At 38.5% G+C, this 24,040-nt stretch overlaps 1 protein-coding gene and 1 long non-coding RNA gene across 2 annotated transcripts; one reads left to right on the top strand and one right to left on the bottom strand.

Moving 5' to 3' along the window:
- Nucleotides 1-462: 462 nt before the first annotated feature.
- On the bottom strand, nt 463-23,356 carry LOC122023942 (alpha/beta hydrolase domain-containing protein WAV2-like). The gene is made up of 8 exons (XM_042582389.1): nt 23,024-23,356; nt 20,706-20,741; nt 20,540-20,618; nt 20,343-20,397; nt 20,115-20,231; nt 19,209-19,373; nt 1,244-1,496; nt 463-1,076 (listed from the first exon to the last, which is right to left on the bottom strand). The coding sequence occupies exons 1-8, from the start codon at nt 23,259-23,261 to the stop codon at nt 1,060-1,062; spliced, it is 960 nt and encodes a 319-aa protein (XP_042438323.1). The 5' UTR covers nt 23,262-23,356; the 3' UTR covers nt 463-1,059.
- Nucleotides 4,648-6,906, top strand: LOC122023943. Its single transcript, XR_006123263.1, has 3 exons — nt 4,648-6,259; nt 6,363-6,481; nt 6,583-6,906. It is a non-coding gene; the product is annotated as an uncharacterized LOC122023943 (long non-coding RNA).
- Nucleotides 23,357-24,040: the final 684 nt, after the last annotated feature.

Below are 24,040 nucleotides of genomic sequence, written 5' to 3'. Positions count from 1 at the left end.
AGAAAGAGCTGCGGCCTGGAACTGCAGCAGAAGCGGAGAACATTCAAGCGAAGATCGATCGGCTTGAGGATGAGAAAGCTAGAATTTGTGGTGGATGAAGATTTTACTCCGGAGATTGTTCATAGAAAACTAACTGTTGGTTGTATAGTCTTTTGGAAAGTCTATCTAAACATATACAAGAAGAAGAGTTGATACTAAAAACACTTTTCTTTTGAAAAAAAAATAAATAAATTATGATATTAGTGAATTATTTTTAAAATATAGATGTAATAACTTAATGTTCTTGATATGTTGTTTGTATTACTATGATTCAGATTCTAAATTATAGATATCTTGATTTTGTGAAATTTTAAATGAATGTTATTAAAACATGAAATTTTTTAATGGACACAAAAAATATATATATTCTGAATGAAATATGTTTAATTTATTGACAAAAGAATGCAGTGGCTAGCCTTAGCATGACCTTCAATATTGTCTTACTTCCGTAGATCTTCAAGGTGGCTTCGATCTCAATAAACAAACATGTATACATGAGAAAAAAACATTTCAGGACATGTAAAATAACAAAACAATACCCTTCTAATCCAAGATTTATGTGTCGATCGAAAAATAACCGACTAACTAGGACAAGAGCAAGAGCACAATAGAGAAACTATCCATACGGTAGTGAATTTCTACTTTAAAGCTTCTGGTACAGCCAGACCCATGAGCACATTGCAGTAACTTACCCTTGTTTATCTACTTTATATTCTTTGAGAACTGGATTGTTCGCCAATATTTAATGACAAGAATTACAAGTATGATGCCTGTCTCAGTTAAACTCCATCCCCTAAGACTTATTTCATGCAAACAAATGTGTCGATATTGAGTTTTTGGAAATCTGATAATCATAGCCACAACTTCCACATCTTCTGGACATGCTCAAAAAACTAGCTAAACCGACCGGATAAACAGCATGACGAGAGGGCTATCGGTCCCATTTAAATACAGAATTGCTGCGGCATCTTTGATGTTTGGTTTGCATGCTAGACTGGAGCTGGTCTATAGCATTTAAGATCACCCTGCTGCCTCATCTGCAAGCACATGTTACATATGATGGTCTCACTAAAAGTCGCCAATCACGGTGTATAGATGTAGAGATACGCATTAGAAAAATATTGCTAAAGTAGCAAATTAGAATTTTATTTTCTGGTGGAGGCAGATGTACGAGCACAGGGAGATTTCACTGCTGGAAACTTACCTTTGTCTTCACCTACTTTGCAGCTGATGTTGCATTCTTTGATCTCTGGAACATACTGATCTAAGAACAACTGGATTGCTCTCCAATATCGGTCACCGCCAGAGTACCATGTATCCATGTGCATGCCATTGGGAAAATCCACAAATCTGCAATCCCGGTTATTTTCTATAGCTTTAGAGCGCAGCATCTGCATGTGTGAAGGGGGGACTAACTCATCTCGCAAACCAGATAGAAATAGAATAGGCTGTTCAATCTGCATGACAAAATAGCACTGTAATGAACTTCATCCATAGCTACTAGCTTAACAAGAATACAGATCAGAAAAATCAAAGTTCTAAAATTCGCTAAGCGCTAGTCGGGCGGTAGACGAGCACCTAGCGCTTAGCGCCTAGGCGGGGACTAGGCGCCGCTAGGCGGATTTCTCAGTATCCTTTGATTTATGTGGATTGTGGATAATGTCATATACAAATCTAAATGTTGTCTTAAACAATTTCATAGCAATGGAGATCTAAGTATGTATGCTGAAATAAATGCAAACTTTCCAATACCAAAAAAATGAAAAACTAGAAAAGAAAACTAACAATTTTGTGCAAAGGAAATATAATAGACCCAATAAATACGAGCACAAGAAACAATTGAACAGTAGAACATATACAGTAGAACATGCAATAAGTCATCATAATCATGTAGTAAACAGTAGAACATATATCCAACTCAAATTTTAAAACCTTGCTATAAGCTAAAGAACTCTTACCAAAGGAGCAAATATTTTCAAACAAAATATCACACTATTCCAAAAACTTATAAGTCAATTTTTCTTTGTTTGTTTTTGACCATTTACATTTCTCCCGCATATCACTTGTAAACATGACCCTTAAACTATTTTTTTTTTCAATCAAACTTTCCAATGTGAGGAAATTTGATGCAAACCTGGTAACTCCTGGTCGGACTATGCCTCTCTTCTTCGTGAAACTTCTCATCAATGACAAAGTCTTATGGTGAGCATAGAGGAAAATGGTAAAAGACTTGGATTGCTCAATAACCTTTTTATATCGTGGAAGTTTGTCAATACTTTCAAGCATGAGATTAACAGTTGCACATGAACTCCAAAAGATCCCAAGTCACTTTTCTCTCATCAATTTAGCTACAGTCATATTGTTGGTGGCATTGTCTGTTACAATCTGAACAATATTATGAGCTCCTACTTGTTCAACACACTTGTTAACATACTCAAAAATAAGCTCAGCTATACGTGCCTCGTCTGAAGACTCCTAGACTCTAAAAATATGGCACCCTCCTTGCAATTAACACATAAATCTAAGATGCTTCTTTTCTATCACTCCATGCATCTGTCATGATCGAGCACCCATTCTTTGCTCATTCTTCTTCATATTTCTTCAGCAATTATTTTGTTCTTTCAATTTCGGTTTTCAACTGTGGCTCCCTAAGTTGATAGGGAGTTGGAGGCTTGAATCCTGGTCCGACCTACTGCCTCCATTAGTTGCTTGAAGCTATCATTATCAACAACATTGAATGAGATTCCATTTTCATAAACCTATCTCCCAATTGAACTTGCTGAGTTCTCTCTTTGAAAAGAGCCTCATTTATATTTTTTTGGCGACAGCAATTACTGATGTATATCTATCCATGGGGATAAGTGGAAGAGGTTTTTTAATTTCATCCATCCCTTAAATTTCAAGACCTTCTTCGTCTAGAGAAATAGTCACCTCTACTCTACAACTCTGTTCTTCTATTATTTTGTTCTTCTTTCTATTCCTCCCTTCTAAAATAGTCTGTTTGCACTTATTTTTGTTGCTTTTCTACAACCAGATACATTTTCATGTATATTTCAAATGTGCTCCTTGATCCTATACACTCCCGCCAACATTATTTTTCCACACAACTTGCATTTAATTTTATCGAGGTTCTTAGGATCAATCAACATCTCAAACTCTCATCCGATGTCATTTGACTTTCTCTTAAGAGTCCCAGATTTGAGTTAAGTGACAGATGCAGTTAAAGATGACTTGTTTACCATTATGATAATCTGGAAAAAAGTATATATAAAATATTAAAATATAATTATACGATACAAAATATAGCATTAACAAGTCTGAGAATATTTTTGTATATATCTTAATCTAATTAATAAATTTTATTAGATATTTATTTTAAAATTTTAATTTAAAATATATTTTTAATATTTATTAAAAATATATATTTTAAATATATTTAATTAAGCTTTATAAATCCCTATTATTGAAATTATCCAAGTTAGGAGTTGTTTTATTTTATTAAATCTTAAAAATAATTAAGCACAATATCTAAAATCGCGATTCACTACAAAACAACGCAACCCCACCCGACACCACCGGACGCCTCACAGGAGGCGTCTGGCACCACCGGAAGCGTCGTCGGACACATCCGGCGCATCCGACAAAGTCCGGCATTGCTTCCAACAGCAACGGAAGGGTCGCAGACAGTGTATTCAATAGCAGCGAATAGCGCGCTACATAGCGCGCTATCGCGCGCTACGACCAGCGAACGCTGCAGAGCGTTCGCTGAATCGCGATTGTCCCGAATAGCCCACGCTATTCGGGACAAAAGCGTCGATAGCGCACATAGCGTGCGCTATCATGCCCTAGCGCCCCATAGCGGGCGCTAAAATTACAAATTGCTTACCAATAGCTAGGGCAAAGGTGAGTCGAATCGTGACTGTGGCAGAGGCGAAGGTAGGGCAGACTGCAGAGGCGACAGGCGGCGATCGGCGATCGGCGAGCGGCGAGCGGTGACCTGTGAGTGGTGGCGAGGGACAGCGATTGGAGGTAAGCTTTTCTCCTTCCTTTCGTTTTCTTCGTTTAGGTTTTCTTCTCGTTTTTTTTTCTCGAAGGAGCAAAAACGATTTCGCGATTTCCAGAAGTCGGGCATCTGGATCGATCCAGCGATCGATCAGAAAGGATCCGGATCGATCCAGGACCGATCCGATCCTGACTCTGAATCGGTCGCTGGATCGCTCCAGACCCTGGATCGATCGCTGGATCGATCCAGATCCTTTCTGTTCGACCCTGGAAGGATCTGGATCGATCAAGCGACCGATCCAGGGTCTGGATCGATCCAGCGACCGATCCAGATCCTTTCTGTTCGACCCTGGATCGATCGCTGGATCAATCCAATTCCTTGGATCGATGCAATGATCGATCCAGATGCCCTGGATTGATTTTTTTTTTTTTGCTGATTTGTTTCTAATTAATTAATTATTTATTCTGATTTTTTTCTTTTGTTTTTTAGGATTTTAATTGTCTAGTTAGAATTTGCAATGTCTACGAATTTATCAAAAAGATTTAAAAAGATATTGGTTGGAAGTATTGTTATCAAAATGAGGGAGAAAATCTGTTCAATGCAAATTTTGTCATCATATATCGAATGGAGGGATTACTCGCTTGAAGGAACATTTAGCTCAAACTCATAAAGGGGTTGCACCTTGTGTTAGTGTTCCGGATGATATTAAGAAAGAAATTAGAGAATCACTTGACAAAATTAGAGCATCTAAAAGTAAACAAACTGAATTGTTACGAGAGATCGGTGAAGGTCCCCAAAGTATGAGTACACAATCATCAAAAGTTGAAAGTGTAGGGGGAAATTCAATTGGATGTTCTGGATCTGGTAGTGGTGAATCAAAAGGTAAAGGTACTCTTCATGGGTTTGTTAGTTCCGAACCTCGACAAACAACCCTAAATTCGACATACAAAAAAGATTTGTTGGTTGATGTGAAGCGTAGAATTGGTCGTTTTATTTACTCTGCCGCACTTCCGTTTAATGTTGTGAATGATCCTTATTGGCTGCCTATGGTTGAGGGCATTGCGGAATATGGAAGAGGGTTCAAGCCTCCTTCAATGCATGAGTTAAGAACTTGGATACTTAAAGTCGAGGTTGATGGCATCAACCTAATATATGAGGAGCATAAAAAGGCATGGAAAAATATGGATGCACTATTATGTCCGATGGTTGGACGGATGGAAAGAATAGAAGTTTGATCAATTTTTTAGTAAATAGTCCCGCCGGCACTTTCTTTTTGAAATCTATTGATGCATCAGATTCTATTAAAAATGGGGAATTGATCTTTAAATATCTTAATGATGTTGTTGATGAGGTGGGAGAGGAAAATGTAATTCAAATTGTCACGGATAATGCTTCGAATTGCATTAAGGCGGGGAAAAAAATTATGGAGACTAGACATAGAATTTGGTGGACACCTTGTGCGGCGCATTGCATTGATCTAATGTTGGAGGATATTGCAAAGTTGAAGATTTTTTCTGACACAATTGAGCATGCTAAGATGGTTGTGAAGTTCCTTTATGGTCATGGGACTATACTTTCTTTGATGAGAAAGTATACAAACGGTAAAGAAATTCTCCGTCCCGTTGTTACTCGCTTTGCTATTTCATTTCTCACTCTTCAGAGTATGTATAAGGTTAAAAGGCCACTTGAACAAATGTTTGCTTCCGAAGATTGGGTTAGTTCACCACTATCTCAAACAACTCAGGGGAAGGTCGTGAAGAGAATTGTTATTAATGATCCCAACTTTTGGCCACATGTTGCATTTTGTGTTAAGAGTGTTGTTCCTCTTGTAAGTGTGTTAAGGGAAGTTGATTCGGAGGAGAGATCGGCCATGGGATATATTTATGAACTTATGAATAAGGCAAAAGAGACAATAAAATTTAATTGTGGGGGAGTTGACAGAAAATACAAGCCCAGTTAGAAAAAATTGACTTACGATGGACTCCACAACTTCATCATCCTCTACACGCGGCCGAGTACTATTTGAACTCGCAATTGCGTTATAAAGAAAAATTTTCTGATTGTGATGAAGTTAGAGATGGATTGTATACTTGCATGGATAGGATGTTGTCTTCTGATGATCGTCTTAAAGCGGACATCCAATTGGACTTGTATAACAAAGCTGAAGGAGAATTTGGAACTCCAATAGCAAAACGAACAAGAATGTTGCGAACTCCGGTAAAATTTTCTTCTTGTAACCGTTCTTGTAAAATTATACTAGCATTCATATTTTTAAATTATATACATTCTTGTAATTTTTTTTTATGTTATTACTTATTAGTCTTGTGGTGGGAACGTTTTGGAAGTAAGACACCCGAGCTTACTACATTTGCAATTCGAGTACTTGGTCTCACTTGTAGTGCTTCGGGATGTGAAAGAAATTGGAGCACTTTTGAATCGGTGAGTATTCTAAGTTTTTAACTCTACTTGAATTTTAATTGTTTTATAATTTTCATATCATTGTTTAATTTTTATATATGTTTTCTTCTTTGTAATATTAGATTCATACAAAAAAGAGAAATAGGCTTGAACATGCAAAGTTGAATGCGTTGGTGTTTGTGAAATATAACTTCAAGCTTAGGGAGAGAAGTATTAGGAGGAGAGACAAGATTGATCCCATTGTAGTTGATGAAATTAATTCAGATGATGAATGGATAACTGAGAAAGAAGGTCCAGTTCTCCCCGTAACTACTAAATGGCTTAAAGTTGATGAATTATTTGAAAGTGATCCTATTGTGAGTGTGTCATCTGCTACCTTTGAAAGTATTTTCGACTCAGATAAGCGAGTCGAAGATGTTGAGGATATAGTTGAAGTTCCTCCTACGAATTCAAAAAAAAGAGTTGCTGAAAATTCAAGCACTAAGCATATGCAAATTATTTATTTATATCTACTTCATCTATAATTGATTCTTAAATGTTGTATCTCTTATATAATAGGTGGAAGCAAAGACAAACAAGCAAGGTTGAGTCTTGTTGATGTGGAAGATAATCATCTTGATGCTGAAAATTATGGAGTAATTCCAACTTTTGATAGTGGAAATTTTCCAACCATAGACACTATTGATGATGATAGTGATATAGAGTTGGATGATACTGATTATTTTTAAGTTATGTTGTTTTAATTATAAGACTTTTTAAATTGTTGGTATGGGATATTTTGACATGTAATGAATTATTATGATTAATTTTAGGTTATGTTATTTTTATTTTACTTATATAAGTATATTTTATTTTTTAAAATTTAAACATTGACGTGCACGAAAAGCTTGCGCTATACGCTACGCTATTTACGCTACGCAATGACAAGACAAAAACGCTATGAACCAACGCTACGCGATTTAAAACACTGGTCGCAGAAAGCGTCCAACGTCACCAAAAGCATCGCGAGATGCCGCCGGACACATCCTACAACACTTCCAGTGGTTGCGGATGCTTCCGGCGGTTGCGAATGCGTTAGGCATCGTCGGAGATGTGCCGCGACGACGACTCATCAAAAGAAACAAAAAAAAGTAAAAACTTACCGGAAGCGACAAAGCCCGAAGCCACGATGATGAGACAATGAGAGAAGACAAAGAGGTTTACGCAAACGAGCAAACGAATAAATTAGGATTTTAGATTTACAAACAGATTAAAAGCCCAAAATATTGTCGCGGCGCCCAGCAGCAACGTCGAGGCCCGTCGAAGCCCACCAAGGACCGCCTAGGTCGCCCGCCTGTTAGGTTGTCGGCCTGGCCTGCTGCCGCATAGCGCATAGGCGGCCGCCTAGGACGTTTTTTCGAACACTGAAAAATGAAACAAGAATTTTAAAAAAAAGTTTATATATCAAGTATGGCATGCTAATGCAGGGATAGTATCCTTGAAGACTTCTAAATAGTCCCGCAGCATGACGATGATGAAGTTTAAACATCAAAAGTAAACATTTTCTAGAGTGATGGTAATCAATGCGGAGACTTTTAGATCAGTACCATATTCCCTCTTGAGATTAGATGGTTAATGTGACAGAGGTTTCTAATATGATTTAGATGTGTTATACTACTGGAGGCTGACAATAATTACTTGACTGGACTTTAGGCCTTTCGATGGATATCATTGTTTTGACTATGAAGTTTATGTTGATGGCCAGAGTTATAGCAAACACATGAGATCGTTCAGAGGGTACACTACTTTCCTAAAACACAAATCCATGGAACCGAACCTTTGAAAAGCATATAGAGAAGACACGCCATGGAACTGCTGCATAGTTCATAGTGCAAATATTATATGTGATTATATGTATAATAACTTGTATTCATAAATATATGATCCAAGTAAGATTATTGAGAGCTTAACATAGATTATAAATAAAAATAATTTACCCCTATCATGAATAGCAAAAAGAAAATGCACATAGAAATGATATTCTTACAGTTGATAACAGACTTGTACTGAATATGCAAACAAACTTATACCTTATACATGTTCCAATTGAATATGTAATCACATTGATTTCATCACATATAAATACATTTTTGGCTAACCACGAAAAGTCTTACTCAAACTAGCACATTAGAAATTTGATAAGGTATAGGTACAAAATATGGAAACATATTATTTCCCTGACTTTGTCGTCACTTCTCTTTACTTACTGCTAATGCTCCAGTACATCTCTTCCCTCCCTCTCTTATGTTGTTCTCTTATGTGTTTTATCTCCTCCCAGTGACCTTTAGAAATCAAAGGATGAGTCATCCAAAGAGAACCTCCCCGTCTTGACCAATATCATTGATTGGTGCATCTCCTCTTCTCCTCCCTCTCGTTTAGTATTTTTTTTTTTGGTCACCAGACGTAATCAAAGGATGAGTGGAGAATCTTTCTAGCATTGTCAGATCTACCATAGAGGCGGGCACAGACCATCTTGGTTAATACCACCAAAATCAAGTCGGCATAGGCAGCATAGTGGCATTTACTTATGATGATACAGTAACAATATTAGTCAATGACTGGAATGCTATGATTGGATCTTGTCAACCGATACCATGGTCCTACTTAAGGAACATCATTCTCTGAAATAGTCGGTCTATTGTATGCAGTCTTACCTACTTTGCAACAAGTTGTTTCTAAGATTCGAACTCATGACCACTAGGTCACACGATAACTTTATCATTGCGTCAAGGCTCCCCTTCTACAATAAATAGAGACAAAAACCAATTTCTAAAAATTCTCAAAAGAGTACTAATCCATAATGAATATTGGCCAAAGTTAATCGCATGAGGATAACACCAGTAGTTACAAGCTTTTTATCAAGAAGAAGAAAAGTCACCTCTAGCTAGAATCATCAAATAATCAATCTGTCTACTAGACATATATATATGAATTTAGAGGCACCTTCCATATGATAAAACACATCAACCACATACTGGGAAAAAAAATCCAAACTCGTCAACAGATAAGCTTCCTCTTCTGCTACATGGGTAACAAAGGTGCAAAGCATGGGAATATATTTTGTGCTCGAATCATAAAAACTGCACTGCAAGCCTTATGCACTAAGAGTCCTTAATGTTGAACTCATCCTATGGAAGCAGGAAATGAACCTAAAGCCTGGACAAAATGAGTCTTCAACAAGACACAGCGTTGATGTCGAAATTCTAACTACCAGTGAGGGAAATCTTACTAATATTTAGTTAGATAGGAATACTAAAATAGGTAAGCAAATATTTATTGGAATTAAGGTATGCCTATAATTATCATCTGGATGGCCAACTATTAGATTCAAGCGAACCAGACCTAAAGACATGTAAGACAACTTGTTGCCCCCATGGTGTAACTGAGTTGGTACTCAGGTGGCAGAGTTGCTTCATTGGGCAAGGGTTGATTCCCGTGGGGTTCATTCCCCTAAGGATTAAATGTCCTCCCATCTAGGAGGCCGCTCGGTACATGTTTCCCTCCCTTCATCTCGCTATGAGACCGGCGATGAGGGGCGCTCAGGGTGAGCGAAATCACCTTTTACTTCATGAAGACAACTTGCTTTAATGGTGCTACGTAGTCATCTCTGATAAACTTTAAGACATTTAAGAGCTGCACTACAAATTTGGCAATCAACATTGAACTAAGTCTGCACTAGGATCCAACACCTTAAAAATTGAGAATGGATGGATTAAGATAGATTCTATTGGTTCAAACTAATTGTTGCAAATTTTCATGCCAGTTCATTTTATTAGCAAGTAATCAGTTCGTAAACTACAATAATATATGATTAATATAGGTTGATTTTAAAGTGTTTACATATCTAAAAGTGTGGATACTAGTTGAGCAATTTAACTAATGTAACTACATTGACACATCCGATCAAATACCAAATTGAATATTGATCTGTAGATGGGTTTTGGTAGTTGCCTCTGTGAAAAATCTACACCCTACAATCATGTTATATCCATTAATCAAACTCTTTTACAGCGGACTGGATGTTCTTTCCAGTTTTGATTTGCATTTAGTTTTATGACAAATCATCTTTTGGGGTCATATTCTTGATATGTAAGAGGAAAACAATAGCCATTTTGCTTGTATAATGTTAGGGGTGACCCCCAGTGAACAACCAACGAAAGGAGTTGGTATCCTGCCCCACCATACTAAAACATGAATGGACGCAGAGGGCCTCCTAGTTCACCTTACGAATCTCTTGATCCAGCTTTACAATCTTCTTCACCTGTCCCATGGGAACAATTGGCCAAGCATTACATTATTCTCTTCATTTTTCTTTCCTTCTTGATTTCACTACCCATGATGCGAGCTTCTTCCATAGTTGACATAAGGCATTAAAGATGAAATCAATGACCACAAGGGTGGTGGGCACAAGAGATGGTGCAGAGGAGATTAAGCTGCTTGAGAGCTGAGTCAAATGCTAGTGTAGATGACAGGAAAAATGGAAGCAAGTACAATTTTTGATAGCTAGGAGAAGTAGAAAGTATCAACATTTAGGATAAGTTTCGACGTTTCGGCCGGTATGGTATGAGATTTAGGACCTAGAAGGCACGAGATTTCAGACTATGGAAACTCCAATCAAATGCAAGATGATCTGTCAAATAGACCTTCGCTGTAGAGCTTCGGAATGCATCCAAATGTTTGTGCAATTTCTGGATCCAGACCAGCAATTTCTATCATCAGCAGGGCAGCTTGTTCTAGGTTCTGCAGTCATTCTTCTCTTGCTTTCTAACTCCTCTTTTTCAAATTATGACATGAGGAGTGAAGCAATTGATGGCATTATATAACTTGACATAATGCCAGACCCAAGCAAATGGGAACACAACTTTTGGTCACAACCCCTGGCCACCAAAATCAGTGACATAACTCCAAAATCAAGCAGAGTGGTGCGCAAAACTGTGTTCCCAACCTACTTCCAAAACCGCTATGATATTAAATGTTGGTGGAACCAGATAGGGGAATGCAACTCTGCTCACAACTTGACCGCTAAAACCGCTGCAACATAATGTCAAAACGCAACAGAGAGGAGCATGACTCTACACATAATCTGATTGTCATAAGTGCTGCAACGCAATGAAGGAACAAGGTAGAGGGTAGCATAACTCTGATCACAATTCAATCACTGAAATGGCTGAGGACATCCGGCCATCAAATGTGTCTCATGTGGACATGAACACAACCACTACCAAGTGATGGACTTGCCAGAAATCAACACTTCTAGAAACCCCTGTGATGGTGATGCAGTAACATTTTTCTTCACACAATCAATTGTGTCTCATTCTATATTGCATCAGGAAATGATATGGTGGTGGTTTACTCCAGTCTCCATGTCAATCCTTTCCATCTCAAGGCACCATGGTGATAAATGTACTCCTGTCACTACCAAGCGATGGGCATTCTAATTTGAGAATGTGGCATTCAAGCAATAATTGAAAACCATTTCTTAAGGACTTATATCAATTCTTCCTGCGAGAAGGCATGCTTCTAATTCTCACATGTGGAGAACCATTTCAGCAAGTTGACAGCTAGTGATGTAAAATAATTTGTACGATCTTAAGAAATATAGCTAAGGTGTATGAAGAGAAGGGTGGAAGGTGAACATTGTACTAAATGTTGTTCCCGGTATCTCCCGGAATGCGCAAACTGATACTGATCGTCGAGGCTAGTGTTCAACACTATCTCCGTAAACGATATTGCTCCGCTACGGTGCTAACGGATAGCAGCAATTCGTTCCCAAGATACAACGACGAACATGTCGGAATCGTAGCACTCCGAATTCCGAGACCAGCGAACCTTCTCGTAGGCTTTTTGAACTCTTAAATGCACAAGATGAGATGAATGGTCAAGAGAGAGTAGAATAGATGAATTCGATGATTCGATTGATATTTCCAGCATCTGGAGGGTTCTATTTATACCAAATGAAGAGGTTGAATGCCTTTTTGGGTGAGAGGATGTGTTCTTTGGGCTGGATCGATCTGGATCGTCCATTCTGAAGAGTTATAACCCTTCACATATTCCACTTTAATCTCATCCATCAGATCTGAAGAGTTGTGACCCTCAGATCTCGCCTATTGTCATCAGCCATCGGATCTGGATCTACTGATCCATTCGATCTGACGCTTCAAATCAAGTCTCATCCCAAGCGGTCAGATCGTAACTCTTCGCGATCCAACGCCCTAGATCGCATCACAAGCGATCCATCACACCTCTTTGATCAACGATTGCCATCCGTTTGCCCAATCAACAGTCCAGTCATCTCTTCTTGCCCACGTGGATGCCACATAGGCATTGCCATGTCAGATACGAGCCTGATACGTCACTCGAGTGCCACGTAGGTACTGCAATGTCCTTTGGAGCATAAATTTAAGCTCCTCAATGCTCCTCGCGACGAAGTGCAAAGTGCAAAGTGCAAAGTGCGCCTACAAAGCGCCCATTGCGCACGTGCGTACGTGCGCACGTGGCGGGCTCACAGGTGCGAGCACCTGCTCGCCCCTGAGAAGAGAGCACCTGGTCTTTTTCTGAGTTAACTCCATTAACACAGCATCATTAATAAGCAAAGAATACACATCGAAAATTTCCGATATGGGACTATTCTCCAATGCATTTCCTTATATATATCATTAATGAATAATTAATGTTTATTTGGGCCGACTTTAAACAATTAATTTCTCATTCACCTTTAATCGGTTTTGAGCAAAATAATAGTCTAAATTTATCTACTCGAAACGTAGATTTCAATTTTGAAGTCAATTATGACTTTTATCTATTGATGACATTCCGATTTTTCCACAAAACCGTATTGGTCCATTAAGGCCCCAATATCCAACAATTCCCCACATGAATGGAAATTAATGCAATGCGTGTATGCATGCTGACTCTTTACAAGACTAATCGATAAGTCACTGCATCGGGAGAGGTAGCTTGTGGCTTTGAACCTTCCGTAGTGGAATGCTATCGAGTATACTAGGCTGCGCAGTGAACATGATGTTTTGAACTGCTCAGCTGTTGGTGTATACTAAGACAATAACATCCACACAGAGACCTATCTCACCTACTTTAGGTTCTCATGGTTGGTTCCGTTTCGACCATGGACGCCATCTTGGATTCATGAGGGTTTCATTAAAGCGGCCTGTCTTCACACTCATATAGGTGACACTTCTATCAGGAGTATCCTACCATACTCCACCTTATAAGGTATAGAAGTCACTAAAAGCATAAGCTTTACCTCACTACATGAGGTAGGACAGCACAAATTCATCCTAGGATTGGGATAGAGATAAAATATCTCATGTGCTGTAACACAACTTCTGTAATTGTCCCATTGAACCAAGATCTTGGGATCTCCAACAACAAGGTTGGGTTACCGCAACAGTTTTTAGTTGTAGATTTTTAATCTCATTCCTCTTGATGCAAGTATACTTGATCTCGACTCAACCCTTTCGTAAGAGGATCCGCCAATTATCTTTGGACTTAACATAGTCGATTGCAATCACTCCATTCGAGATCAATGCTTAATGGTATTATATACGACGTATATGACTTCCCATTATATATTACTCTGTGCCTTCCAATTACCGATTGACTATCACGTTGGATCGATCAAGCACATGTTTCATTTCGGAATATCTTCCAAGAAATTTCATCAGCCTTCCTCAGCTGCTTTGTCTAGTGCTATAAACTCGGATTCCATAGTTGACCGAGCAATGCACGTCTGCTTAGTGGATTTCCAAGATACTACTCCCCCATCGATCGTGAAAACATATCCACTAGTGGATTTGGAGTCTTTTGTATCTGATATCCAATTAGCATCACAATATCCCTCCAGCACAGCGGGATATTTTCCATAATGTAATCCATAGTTCATAGTATATTTCAAATATCTAAGAACCGCATCAATGCTTTCCAATGGGTGTCGTTTGGATCACTCGTAAAACGACTCAGCTTGTTGACCGCACAGGCAATATCCGGACGTGTGCAGTTTGTGAGATACATCAAACTGCCTATTATCCGAGAATATTCCAATTGCGATAAGGTCTCACCATGGTTTTTCACTAAGTGTTGACTTAGATTCATAGGTGTTTTTACTGTAGAGAGATCGTACGCATTGAGTCTTTTCAATACTGACTCTACATAATGGGATTGTGTCGGAACTATCCCTTCGATGTCCCGAGAATTTTAATTCCCAATATAACATCCGCTTGACCCATATCTTTCATATCGAAATTTTTTGTCAACATTTTCTTTGTAGTCATGATTACTGCCCATTATTAGCATGTCGTCTACGTATAGACAGATGATTACATAACCTTTAGGTATGTCTTTGACATAAATGCATTTGTCACATTCATTTATTCTGAATCTGTTTGACAACATTACTTTGTCAAATTTTTCGTGCCATTGTTTAGGCGCTTGCTTAAGTCCGTATAATGACATAAAAGTCGACACACCTTTTTCTCATTTCCTGGAGCCACGAACCCCTCGGGTTGCTCCATATAAATTTCTTCTTCCAACTCACCATTTAAGAACGCAATCTTAACATTCATTTGATATATTTCAAGGTCATACAGTGTTGCAATGGCTATTAGCACTCGTATGGACGTAATCCTTGTCACCGGTGAGTAGGTATTGAAGTAATCAAGGTCTTCCTCTTGCTTGTACCCCTTGGCTACAAGTCTGGCCTTATACTTGTCAATTGATCCATCAGCTTTATACTTGCATTTTAGTATCCACTTACAACCTAATGGTTTATTACCAGAAGGAAGGTCTACTAATTCCCAAGTATGATTATTCATGATGGATTCGATTTCACTGTTGGCAGCTTCTTTCCACATTGGAGCATCGAGACTAGAGAGAGCTTCACTTAATGTTCTTGGGTCCATTTCCAACATGAAAATCATGAAATCTGGCCCGAACGATTTCTCAGCTCTAGCCCGTTTGCTACGGCGTGGCCCTTCGCTTTGATCGTCAATAGTCATTTTATAACAGCTAAGTTCGGTAACGTCATTTTCGTTTGAACTTCCGTTGTTATCATTTTCAACGTTTTCCTTCTTATTTGGGAATTCGTTTTCAAAGAATATCGCATTCCGAGATTCTATGGTTGTTCCCACATGAATATCAGGAATGTCTGATTTGTGAACTAGGAAACGATATGCACTACTATTATGGGCATATCCGACAAATACCGCATCGAATGTTTTAGGTCCGATCTTTACTTGCTTTGGTTTAGGTACTTCGACCTTTGCCAAGCACCCCCACACTTTCAGGTATTTGTACGATGGCTTGCGGCCTTTCCATAGTTCGTATGGAGTTTTATTACTTTCCTTATGAGGGATTTTGTTGAGAATGTGATTTGCCGATAATATTGCTTCCCCCCACAAGTTTTGAGGTAAGCCTGAATTTATCAACAAGGCATTCATCATCTCTTTTAGTGTCCGATTTTTAAGTTCAGCAATACCATTCGATTGAGGTGAGTAAGGCGCCCTTGTTTGATGGATAATGCTAGAATCTGAACAAAATTCATCAAACGGTGCACCATATTCTCCACCACCTCTATCGCTACAAATTATCTTAATTCGTTTGTCAAGTTGATTTTCAACTTCTGTTTTATAGGTTCTGAACGCCTCTAAGGATTCGTCTTTACTTCTTAAAAGAAAGACATAACAGAACCTCGTGCAGTCATCGATAAAAGTAATGAAATACTTTTTACCTTCTCTAGTTTGCACAAATTTCAAGTCACATAGATCACTATGTATTAACTCTAGAGGAGTCGTTGACCTTTCCACTGAATAAAAAGGTAGTTTCGTCATTTTAGCTTCTACACACACTTCACATTTGTGTGTTTCGTCAACATTGACGTTCGGTAATAAATTTAGTTTGACGAGACGTTTCAGAGTATTATTATGCACATGTCCGAATCGATCATGCCACAAATTGAAATGCTCAACCACATAGCTGGAAGCAACTATTTTATTACCATCAAATTTTCGGAGTACAGTCATTACAACCATTTTGAATAGACTTTGTTCTAAGTACCCCTTTCCTACGAAGACACCATTCTTCGTAAGGACAAAGTTGTTGGACTGGAATACTAGTCTAAACCCGGCCTTAACAAGTGCCGATCCAGAAACTAGGTTCTTTCTGATGTCGGGAACATGGAGCACATCAATCAGAGTTAGCTCCTTTCCAGACGTCATTTTCAGAACAACTTTTCCGAGTCTGACGATCGGAGATGTCGTGGAATTGCCCATATAGAGCTTCCTTCCATTTATCGGAGTATACTTGGAGAACATCACCTTATCTGAACAGATATGACGAGTTGCTCCAGTATCGATCCACCACTGCTTCAGGTTATCCTCCACTGTATTGGATTCAAACACGACCGCAGTAAGATCCCAGTCCTCAAGAGAGGTTGCGACGTGGTTTGCAGCATCTTTTGGCCCCTTGGTTGGCTTCTTCGGGTGTCTGCAGTCCTTTGACATGTGTCCTGACTTTCCACAGTTGTAGCAAGAGCCCTTGAACTTCTTTACTTGAGCCTTCTTCTTGAACTGCTTCGGCTTTTTGGAGTTTGGCTCGACCAGGTTGGACATTTCGTCAATAGTCCGCTTGGTTTCTCTAGAGTCGGATAATTTTCGATTATCTTCCTCTATTCATAGCCTCAGGATCAGGTCTTCCAGTCTCATCTCCTTTTGCTTGTGCTTGAGGTAATTCTTGAAGTCCTTCCATGACGGAGGGAGCTTCTCAATTACCACAGCTACTGCGAATGACTTGTTCAGCTTCATGCCTTCGGCGTCCAGATCATGCAGTATTAATTGCATATCTTGGACTTGAGCTGAGACGCTCTTAGAGTCCACCATCTTGAAAACCAAAAACCGGCCAACGATGAATTTCTTCAATCCGACATTTTCGGTCTTGTATTTCTTCTCAAGTGATTCCCACAAAGATTTCGCCATCTCCAATGAACAATACACGTTATACAGCGTGTTGTCCAAGGCATTGAGAATATAGTTGCGGCACAGGAAATCTCCGTGTGACCACACATTGCAAGCAGCCTTACTACCTTCCGTAGCGGCTGGCGGGTTTTCCTGCAAAAACCGTACAAGGTTTAGCGTCGTTAGATAAAACAGCATTTTCTGCTGCCATCTTTTGAAGTCGGCTCCGCTGAATTTCTCCGGCTTTTCTCCGTGCGGAATTGATGTCGGCGGAATGGCGGTCGGAACGTCGTTGGAAGTAGCCATATCAGTTTACAGAATATCGTTTACGACTGTTGTTCCCGGTATCTCCCGGAGTGCGCAAACTGATACTGATCGTCGAGGCTAGTGTTCAACACTATCTCCGTAAACGATATTGCTCCGCTACGGTGCTAACGGATAACAACAATTCGTTCCCAAGATACAACGACGAACGTCTCGGAATCGTAGCACTCCGAATTCCGAGACCAGCGAACCTTCTCGTAGGCTTTTTGAACTCTTAAATGCACAAGATGAGATGAATGCTCAAGAGATAGTAGAATAGATGAATTCGATGATTCGATTGATATTTCCAGCATCTGGAGGGTTCTATTTATACCAAATGAAGAGGTTGAATGCCTTTTTGGGTGAGAGGATGTGTTCTTTGGGCTGGATCGATCTGGATCGTCCATTCTGAAGAGTTATAACCCTTCACATATCCCACTTTAATCTCATCCATCAGATCTGAAGAGTTGTGACCCTCAGATCTCGCCTATTGTCATCAGCCATCGGATCTGGATCTACTGATCCATTCGATCTGACGCTTCAGATCAAGTCTCATCCCAAGCGGTCAGATCATGACTCTTCGCGATCCAACGCTCTAGATCGCATCACAAGCGACCCATCACACCTCTTTGATCAACAGTTGTCATCCGTTTGCCCAATCAACAGTCCAGTCATCTCTTCTTGCCCACGTGGATGCCACATAGGCATTGTCATGTCAGATACGAGCCTAATATGTCACCCGAGTGCCACGTAGGTACTGCAATGTCCTCGCGACGACGCGTACGTGCGAAGTGCAAAGTGCGCCTACAAAGCGCCCATTGCGCACGTGCGCACGTGGCGGGCTCACAGGTGCGAGCACCTGCTCGCCCCTGAGAAGAGAGCACCTGGTCTTTTTCTGAGTTAACTCCATTAACACAGCATCATTAATAAGCAAAGAATGCACATCGAAAATTTCCGATGTGGGACTATTCTCCCATGCATTTCCTTATATATATCATTAATGAATAATTAATGTTTATTTGAGCCGACTTTAAACAATTAATTTCTCATTCACCTTTAATCGGTTTTGAGCAAATTAATAGTCTAAATTTATCTACTCGAAACGTAGATTTCAATTTTGAAGTCAATTACGACTTTTATCTATTGATGGCATTCCGATTTTTCCACAAAACCGTATTGGTCCATTAAGGCCCCAATATCCAACACTAAATACTTTGAAAGACAACTTGCAACAAAATAGCTAATAAAGTCAACTAATTACAAAGAAATTAACACTGACATATAAAGACAATCCAATTGAACCAATATATGATATCAACTATTCTTGCACATAAAATTTCTGAATGTATCGCATGCTACAAACTTTCATAATGAAGTTTAAAGGAACAAAAATAAATCAATGAACTAGCTATGTGAAATACCCCAATGATAGGTATACTGACCTTATCAATGATATCTATGGTGCTCCAAGGTGAGCGAACAAAATAATTAAGAATCTTAGGGCCTTTAGGCCCATTGCTACCGATAAACCATTTCAGGAAAGGAAACATGATAGCAGCCATATCCAAGATGGAGGTGAATGTATTCTCTAATATGATTGCAGAAACCTGGAAATAGAATGATAATAAAATAATGACTCAAGAACTTCAGATAACCTTTAAGAGTTGAAATTCAACAAAAGATGATTACAAAATTCCAGATCTAATCCACAACGTGAGCTAAAAAAGAGGCATGCTAATCCAGAACTGACTTAGGACTTATGAATAATCAAAAGCCATAGGGATGTTAAATAATCAAGATTGAGAGATTGCAGAAAAGCAACAAACTAGTAAATTATACGATTTCCTCTTTGAAAATTATATTCTTAAACCAGGGAAGAGTCTCCTTTGTTATTTCAGATAAAAATCATGCAACTGCTAGATTTAAAAAATAGTTGGACCTAGTGTGTTTTTGGATCAAAAGCAAAAGAAAAACAACTGTGTTTTGGGATCAAAAGAAAAAAAAATCAGCACTGAATGTCAACTTAGAGAGACCTGGATGCTAAAATTCCAGGTCTAAGTCAGATACTCTGAACAAAACTTAGGGCAAATTGCCAAATAGTCTCTCCAATCTTCCACACTATCCTATCTAAAATTACACAAGTAGAAAGAAACTAGATAATGAAATAGAGAAGGAGCATTTTCTGCCATGCCATTGATACCAACTAAGAGAAATGACATATAAGTTTAAATGTAATTGTTAAACACTAAATAGAGAAAAGATATAGCATTCAAAAAATATTAAAAAATTGAGAAAAAAAGAATAATTAGGATCGCAATTAGCATAATACATACAGAGGGCAACAATACCTTATCAGGATTATTCCTTGCAAGCATAGCTCCAACTGCACCTCCTAAAGATCTCCCAAAGACCACTATTCTTGATGTGTCAATATCAGTTCTTTGTATTAGATGATCTAATGCTGCCTAATTATGAAAGAAAAATCTTTCTAGTCATAATTAACAGTTGTGATGGGTAGAAAGATCAACATTAAATCACAAAAGGGGGAAAATAAAAAAATAACAAGATCAACAAACCTGGGCATCCATTATAATGCCATGTTGTGATGGGTAACCATCACTTTCCCCATACCTGTTCAATCATGCATACATATTGGCGCAAGTATATTAGACAGGATAATGTAATTAGCTGTTTTTAGTTCCATATCAGCACAAAATTTAGGAAACCGAAACATTGAAAAAAGGAGAAAAAAAATCTTATGGGAAAAGAATACCCTCTATAAGAAAGCATGAACACATTGCAGTGAAGCTTCTGCATCATTATCTGTACAAATTCAAGCCGGTGAGCAATATCTAAGCTGCTTAGTCAAGGCCTCTAACAAATATTCATCTACAATAGATGTACTGTAAGATACAGACAATTTGAGATGTTCAGGATACTGCCAGCATTTTCTTGGAAGAAAAGAACAGTTGGGCCTGTTGAACAGTAATATCAGGATATGGATAACTCTGAAGGGCCACAAATAATTGGATAACTTATGGAAAATTAATTATGAAAAATGATAAGTATAACTAGTAAAAGATTAACTAATGAAAGATAAATAAAACATCATTTCTGATAATGAAATGAATAACTTTACACATCCATATGCACCTACAGCAATACATTTTAGGTCATAATTTTTCTTTATGAGTTTGCCATACGTTATTATTATGTTTTCCTAGTTACTATAAAGTATAAACTGGGAAGTCAATTGCGCTGAAATGTGTTTTGTGCGCTGAAATGTGTCAAGTCTATGTCTATGCTTTAGAAACGTGTTTTGCCCATGGGTAATTTATTCCCTTTGATGAAAATAATGAGAGATGTTTCAGGAGGTGCTCTACTATCCAAATATTCCTCTTATGGCAACTCTCAGACGACCTTGCCACTTGGCTAAACCCTAGTATCATCTACCATTTGAACCTTCTTTTCATTGTTTGTATTCAACACTCTCAAACATCTAGTTATAGTTTCTACTTTGTTGCTCTTGCTATTGTTGGTTCCTTTGAGGATGAAGACAATTTTATCTTGTCTAGCCAAGCTTGGAGATGCAAATAACTTATTGAACCAATAAGGTATTTTCTTTCCTCCATGCTTGGGTTTTGCCATCTCTTTGGTGTGACACATTCTGTTAACTCGTCAATCTCATTCACACTTAAACAAGGAGTCTTCTGAGTCTGATCCTACAATAAGCATGTGGACATTTTACATCTCAACTGCATTATTTCAGATAGGATCTTCCAAATCCAATCCCTCATTAAGTAGTAAATATTTCAAACGAGCAGATGTTTCAACATATTAGCCATGCCAAGTGAAGGATTCTTTGAGTCATCCTTATACTCAGTTCGGTAGACATGTCAACATATCATCCATGCTCAGATGGAGATTATCCAAGTTCGACCTCATGCTTAGACAAGTGAACCTTTTGAGATATCGCCCTTGCTTAAACAAGGATTCTTGAAGTTCAACCTTGCACTTAAAGGGGTGGACATTTCACTGGATTCTTCGAGCCCAACCTTGCAATTAAATGAGTGGACATTTTGACATATTGTCGGTGCTCAAACAAGGATTGTCTGAGTTTATACTTGCGTTTAGGTGGGTGAATGTTCAATGTATCACCTATGCTCAGATGGGGAGACTTTCGATCCACACACTAGGTGCACACCTCATCCGCACTTCTAGGAGGGTCTTCCAAATATAACATCGCTCTAGAGAAAGTGGACATTTAAAGGTTCACCCATATAGTATAAGAATCCTCTAAGTGTGACTCACACTCAAACAAGTGAATCTTTCAACATATCGTCCATGCTCAATCAAACTTCAGACTTCTATGACTCTCACCTCGTGCTCATAGGGTTGGATATTTGACATATCACCTATACTTAGAAGGGGATTCTCCAAGCCCAACCTTGCACTCTAACAGGTGAACATTTGAACATATTGCCCATTCTGCCTTGATGTTACCTTTTCAAATGGCTAACATGGCCAGCCCCATAACATATAGGTAGAAACTAGGCCCAATCAAACCCCATCCTGGTCATACTTATGTCTAGTACTACCTTATAACACTCCTTTGTTCGTCAATTTCTTCCAATCAAACTTCTCTTCTAAATTGAAGACATAAAAAACAGTGTAATTGATAAAACATTTTCATTTGTAATATGTTTGACGTTATAAACCCATGAGTAGGTCTGCAATGCTGCATTTTTATGCTATTCCAGATGCAACTTTTCAGACATCTTTTTCTCAAATCAAACTGATTTCAGAAAGATAATTCAAGCAAGGGGAATCTAAAGAAATCAAGAGGCTCCTTTTAACAATGAAATTTGAAACAGTTTGCCACTGGATTCTTATGTGGAAGATGACACAAGTTTACCATGAAAATAATTAATAACGCTGATCCAAAATTGTAGAATTCAGAAGTAAAAAAGACCGATGGGAGGACTTAATCGTGCAGGGTCCATACGCTATCAACTCGAAAAAAGTCTACTTTCCTTGAGATCACAGAAATAAGGCTGTCGGCATCTAAAAGACTAAATTAAGCTCTAGATCTACCCAAATAGCATCTTAAAACCCTAACCTTTCCCCCAAACGAAAAATATAGTTCACCATTATTTAAGGGGGCAGGAAATTCATAGGGAGATCAACATATATCTCAATAAATAAAGAGAATAATCTCTAGAATGAACAATGGGGATCAAAAAGGTTTCATATCCACCTGGCTTCCAAGGAGACTGCTTGACGAACCAGGCGTGGAGGCGAACACCATCCGAAGAACGAAAGAAAACGTCCTCGTAGTCGAGTCGAAGCCGCGCAGGCGTGATGGGGTAGGCGCGGGCGAGCCCGGGGAGAACCGGAACGTAAACCAGCCGTTCCTGCAACGCTACCAGCGCCGCCATACCGACGACCACAAATCCGCCCGCACCGTACACTAGCGCCTTCAGGAACGATACCATCGCTGCCTCCGAGGAACTCCGTCGAGCAGATGGCCGGAGACAGAGGATGATGAGCTCCCGCGACCAGCCGGGCTCTGCCTTGGGAGAAGACGGAAAAAAAAGGAAATAAGTCGCACGTGCGGTGGGGCCTTGCTATCTATAGTCTCTGGCCACGTCACTGGAAAAACTGATTAAATTATACTTAAATGGTGCGGCCCCCGCATAAATGCGTGGAGGAGAAAAAAATAATTAAAAAATCCTCTTAAAATTAAATTATTATCTTATTTTTTTCTATTTTATTAATGCATATTAGTTCAATTTTATCCAAAATAATCTCTTCCCCGAACTTCTCTCAAAATAATTTTTTAAAAAAATATATCTTATCGTTATTTACTATATTTGATATTGGTTTCAACTGGTATTATTACAATGATTTTCTATTGGCCATGAAATACTACAGATATTTTTTTAAAATTTAGATATTTTATGTTAAATAAACAGATGTGCTTAAGTTGCTTTTTTAAAAATATTTAACTATCTATACTTGGTTTTATGGCAACAAAATAAGCTTCTTAAGTATCCTCGTGAGAAGAAATCTAGATACACGATCACTGATGTGCAACCTTATCTTATATTTTATGTCAGAGGGAGAATATACGAACATACAAAATTAAATAGAATTAAAAAAAATACATTTAGAGTAATATAAACATATATTAAGCAATAAATAACAAACACGTATTAATAAAAAAAAAAAGTAAAAAAATTTATCTAACAATGATAAAATAAAGTAAAATTTA

Source organism: Zingiber officinale, chromosome 9B (assembly GCF_018446385.1).
Source record: "Zingiber officinale cultivar Zhangliang chromosome 9B, Zo_v1.1, whole genome shotgun sequence".
In the NCBI taxonomy this organism is placed as follows: Eukaryota; Viridiplantae; Streptophyta; class Magnoliopsida; order Zingiberales; family Zingiberaceae; genus Zingiber; species Zingiber officinale.
The sequence above is the reverse complement of the archived record's forward strand: the minus strand, read 5'-3'. Positions and strand labels throughout refer to the sequence as shown.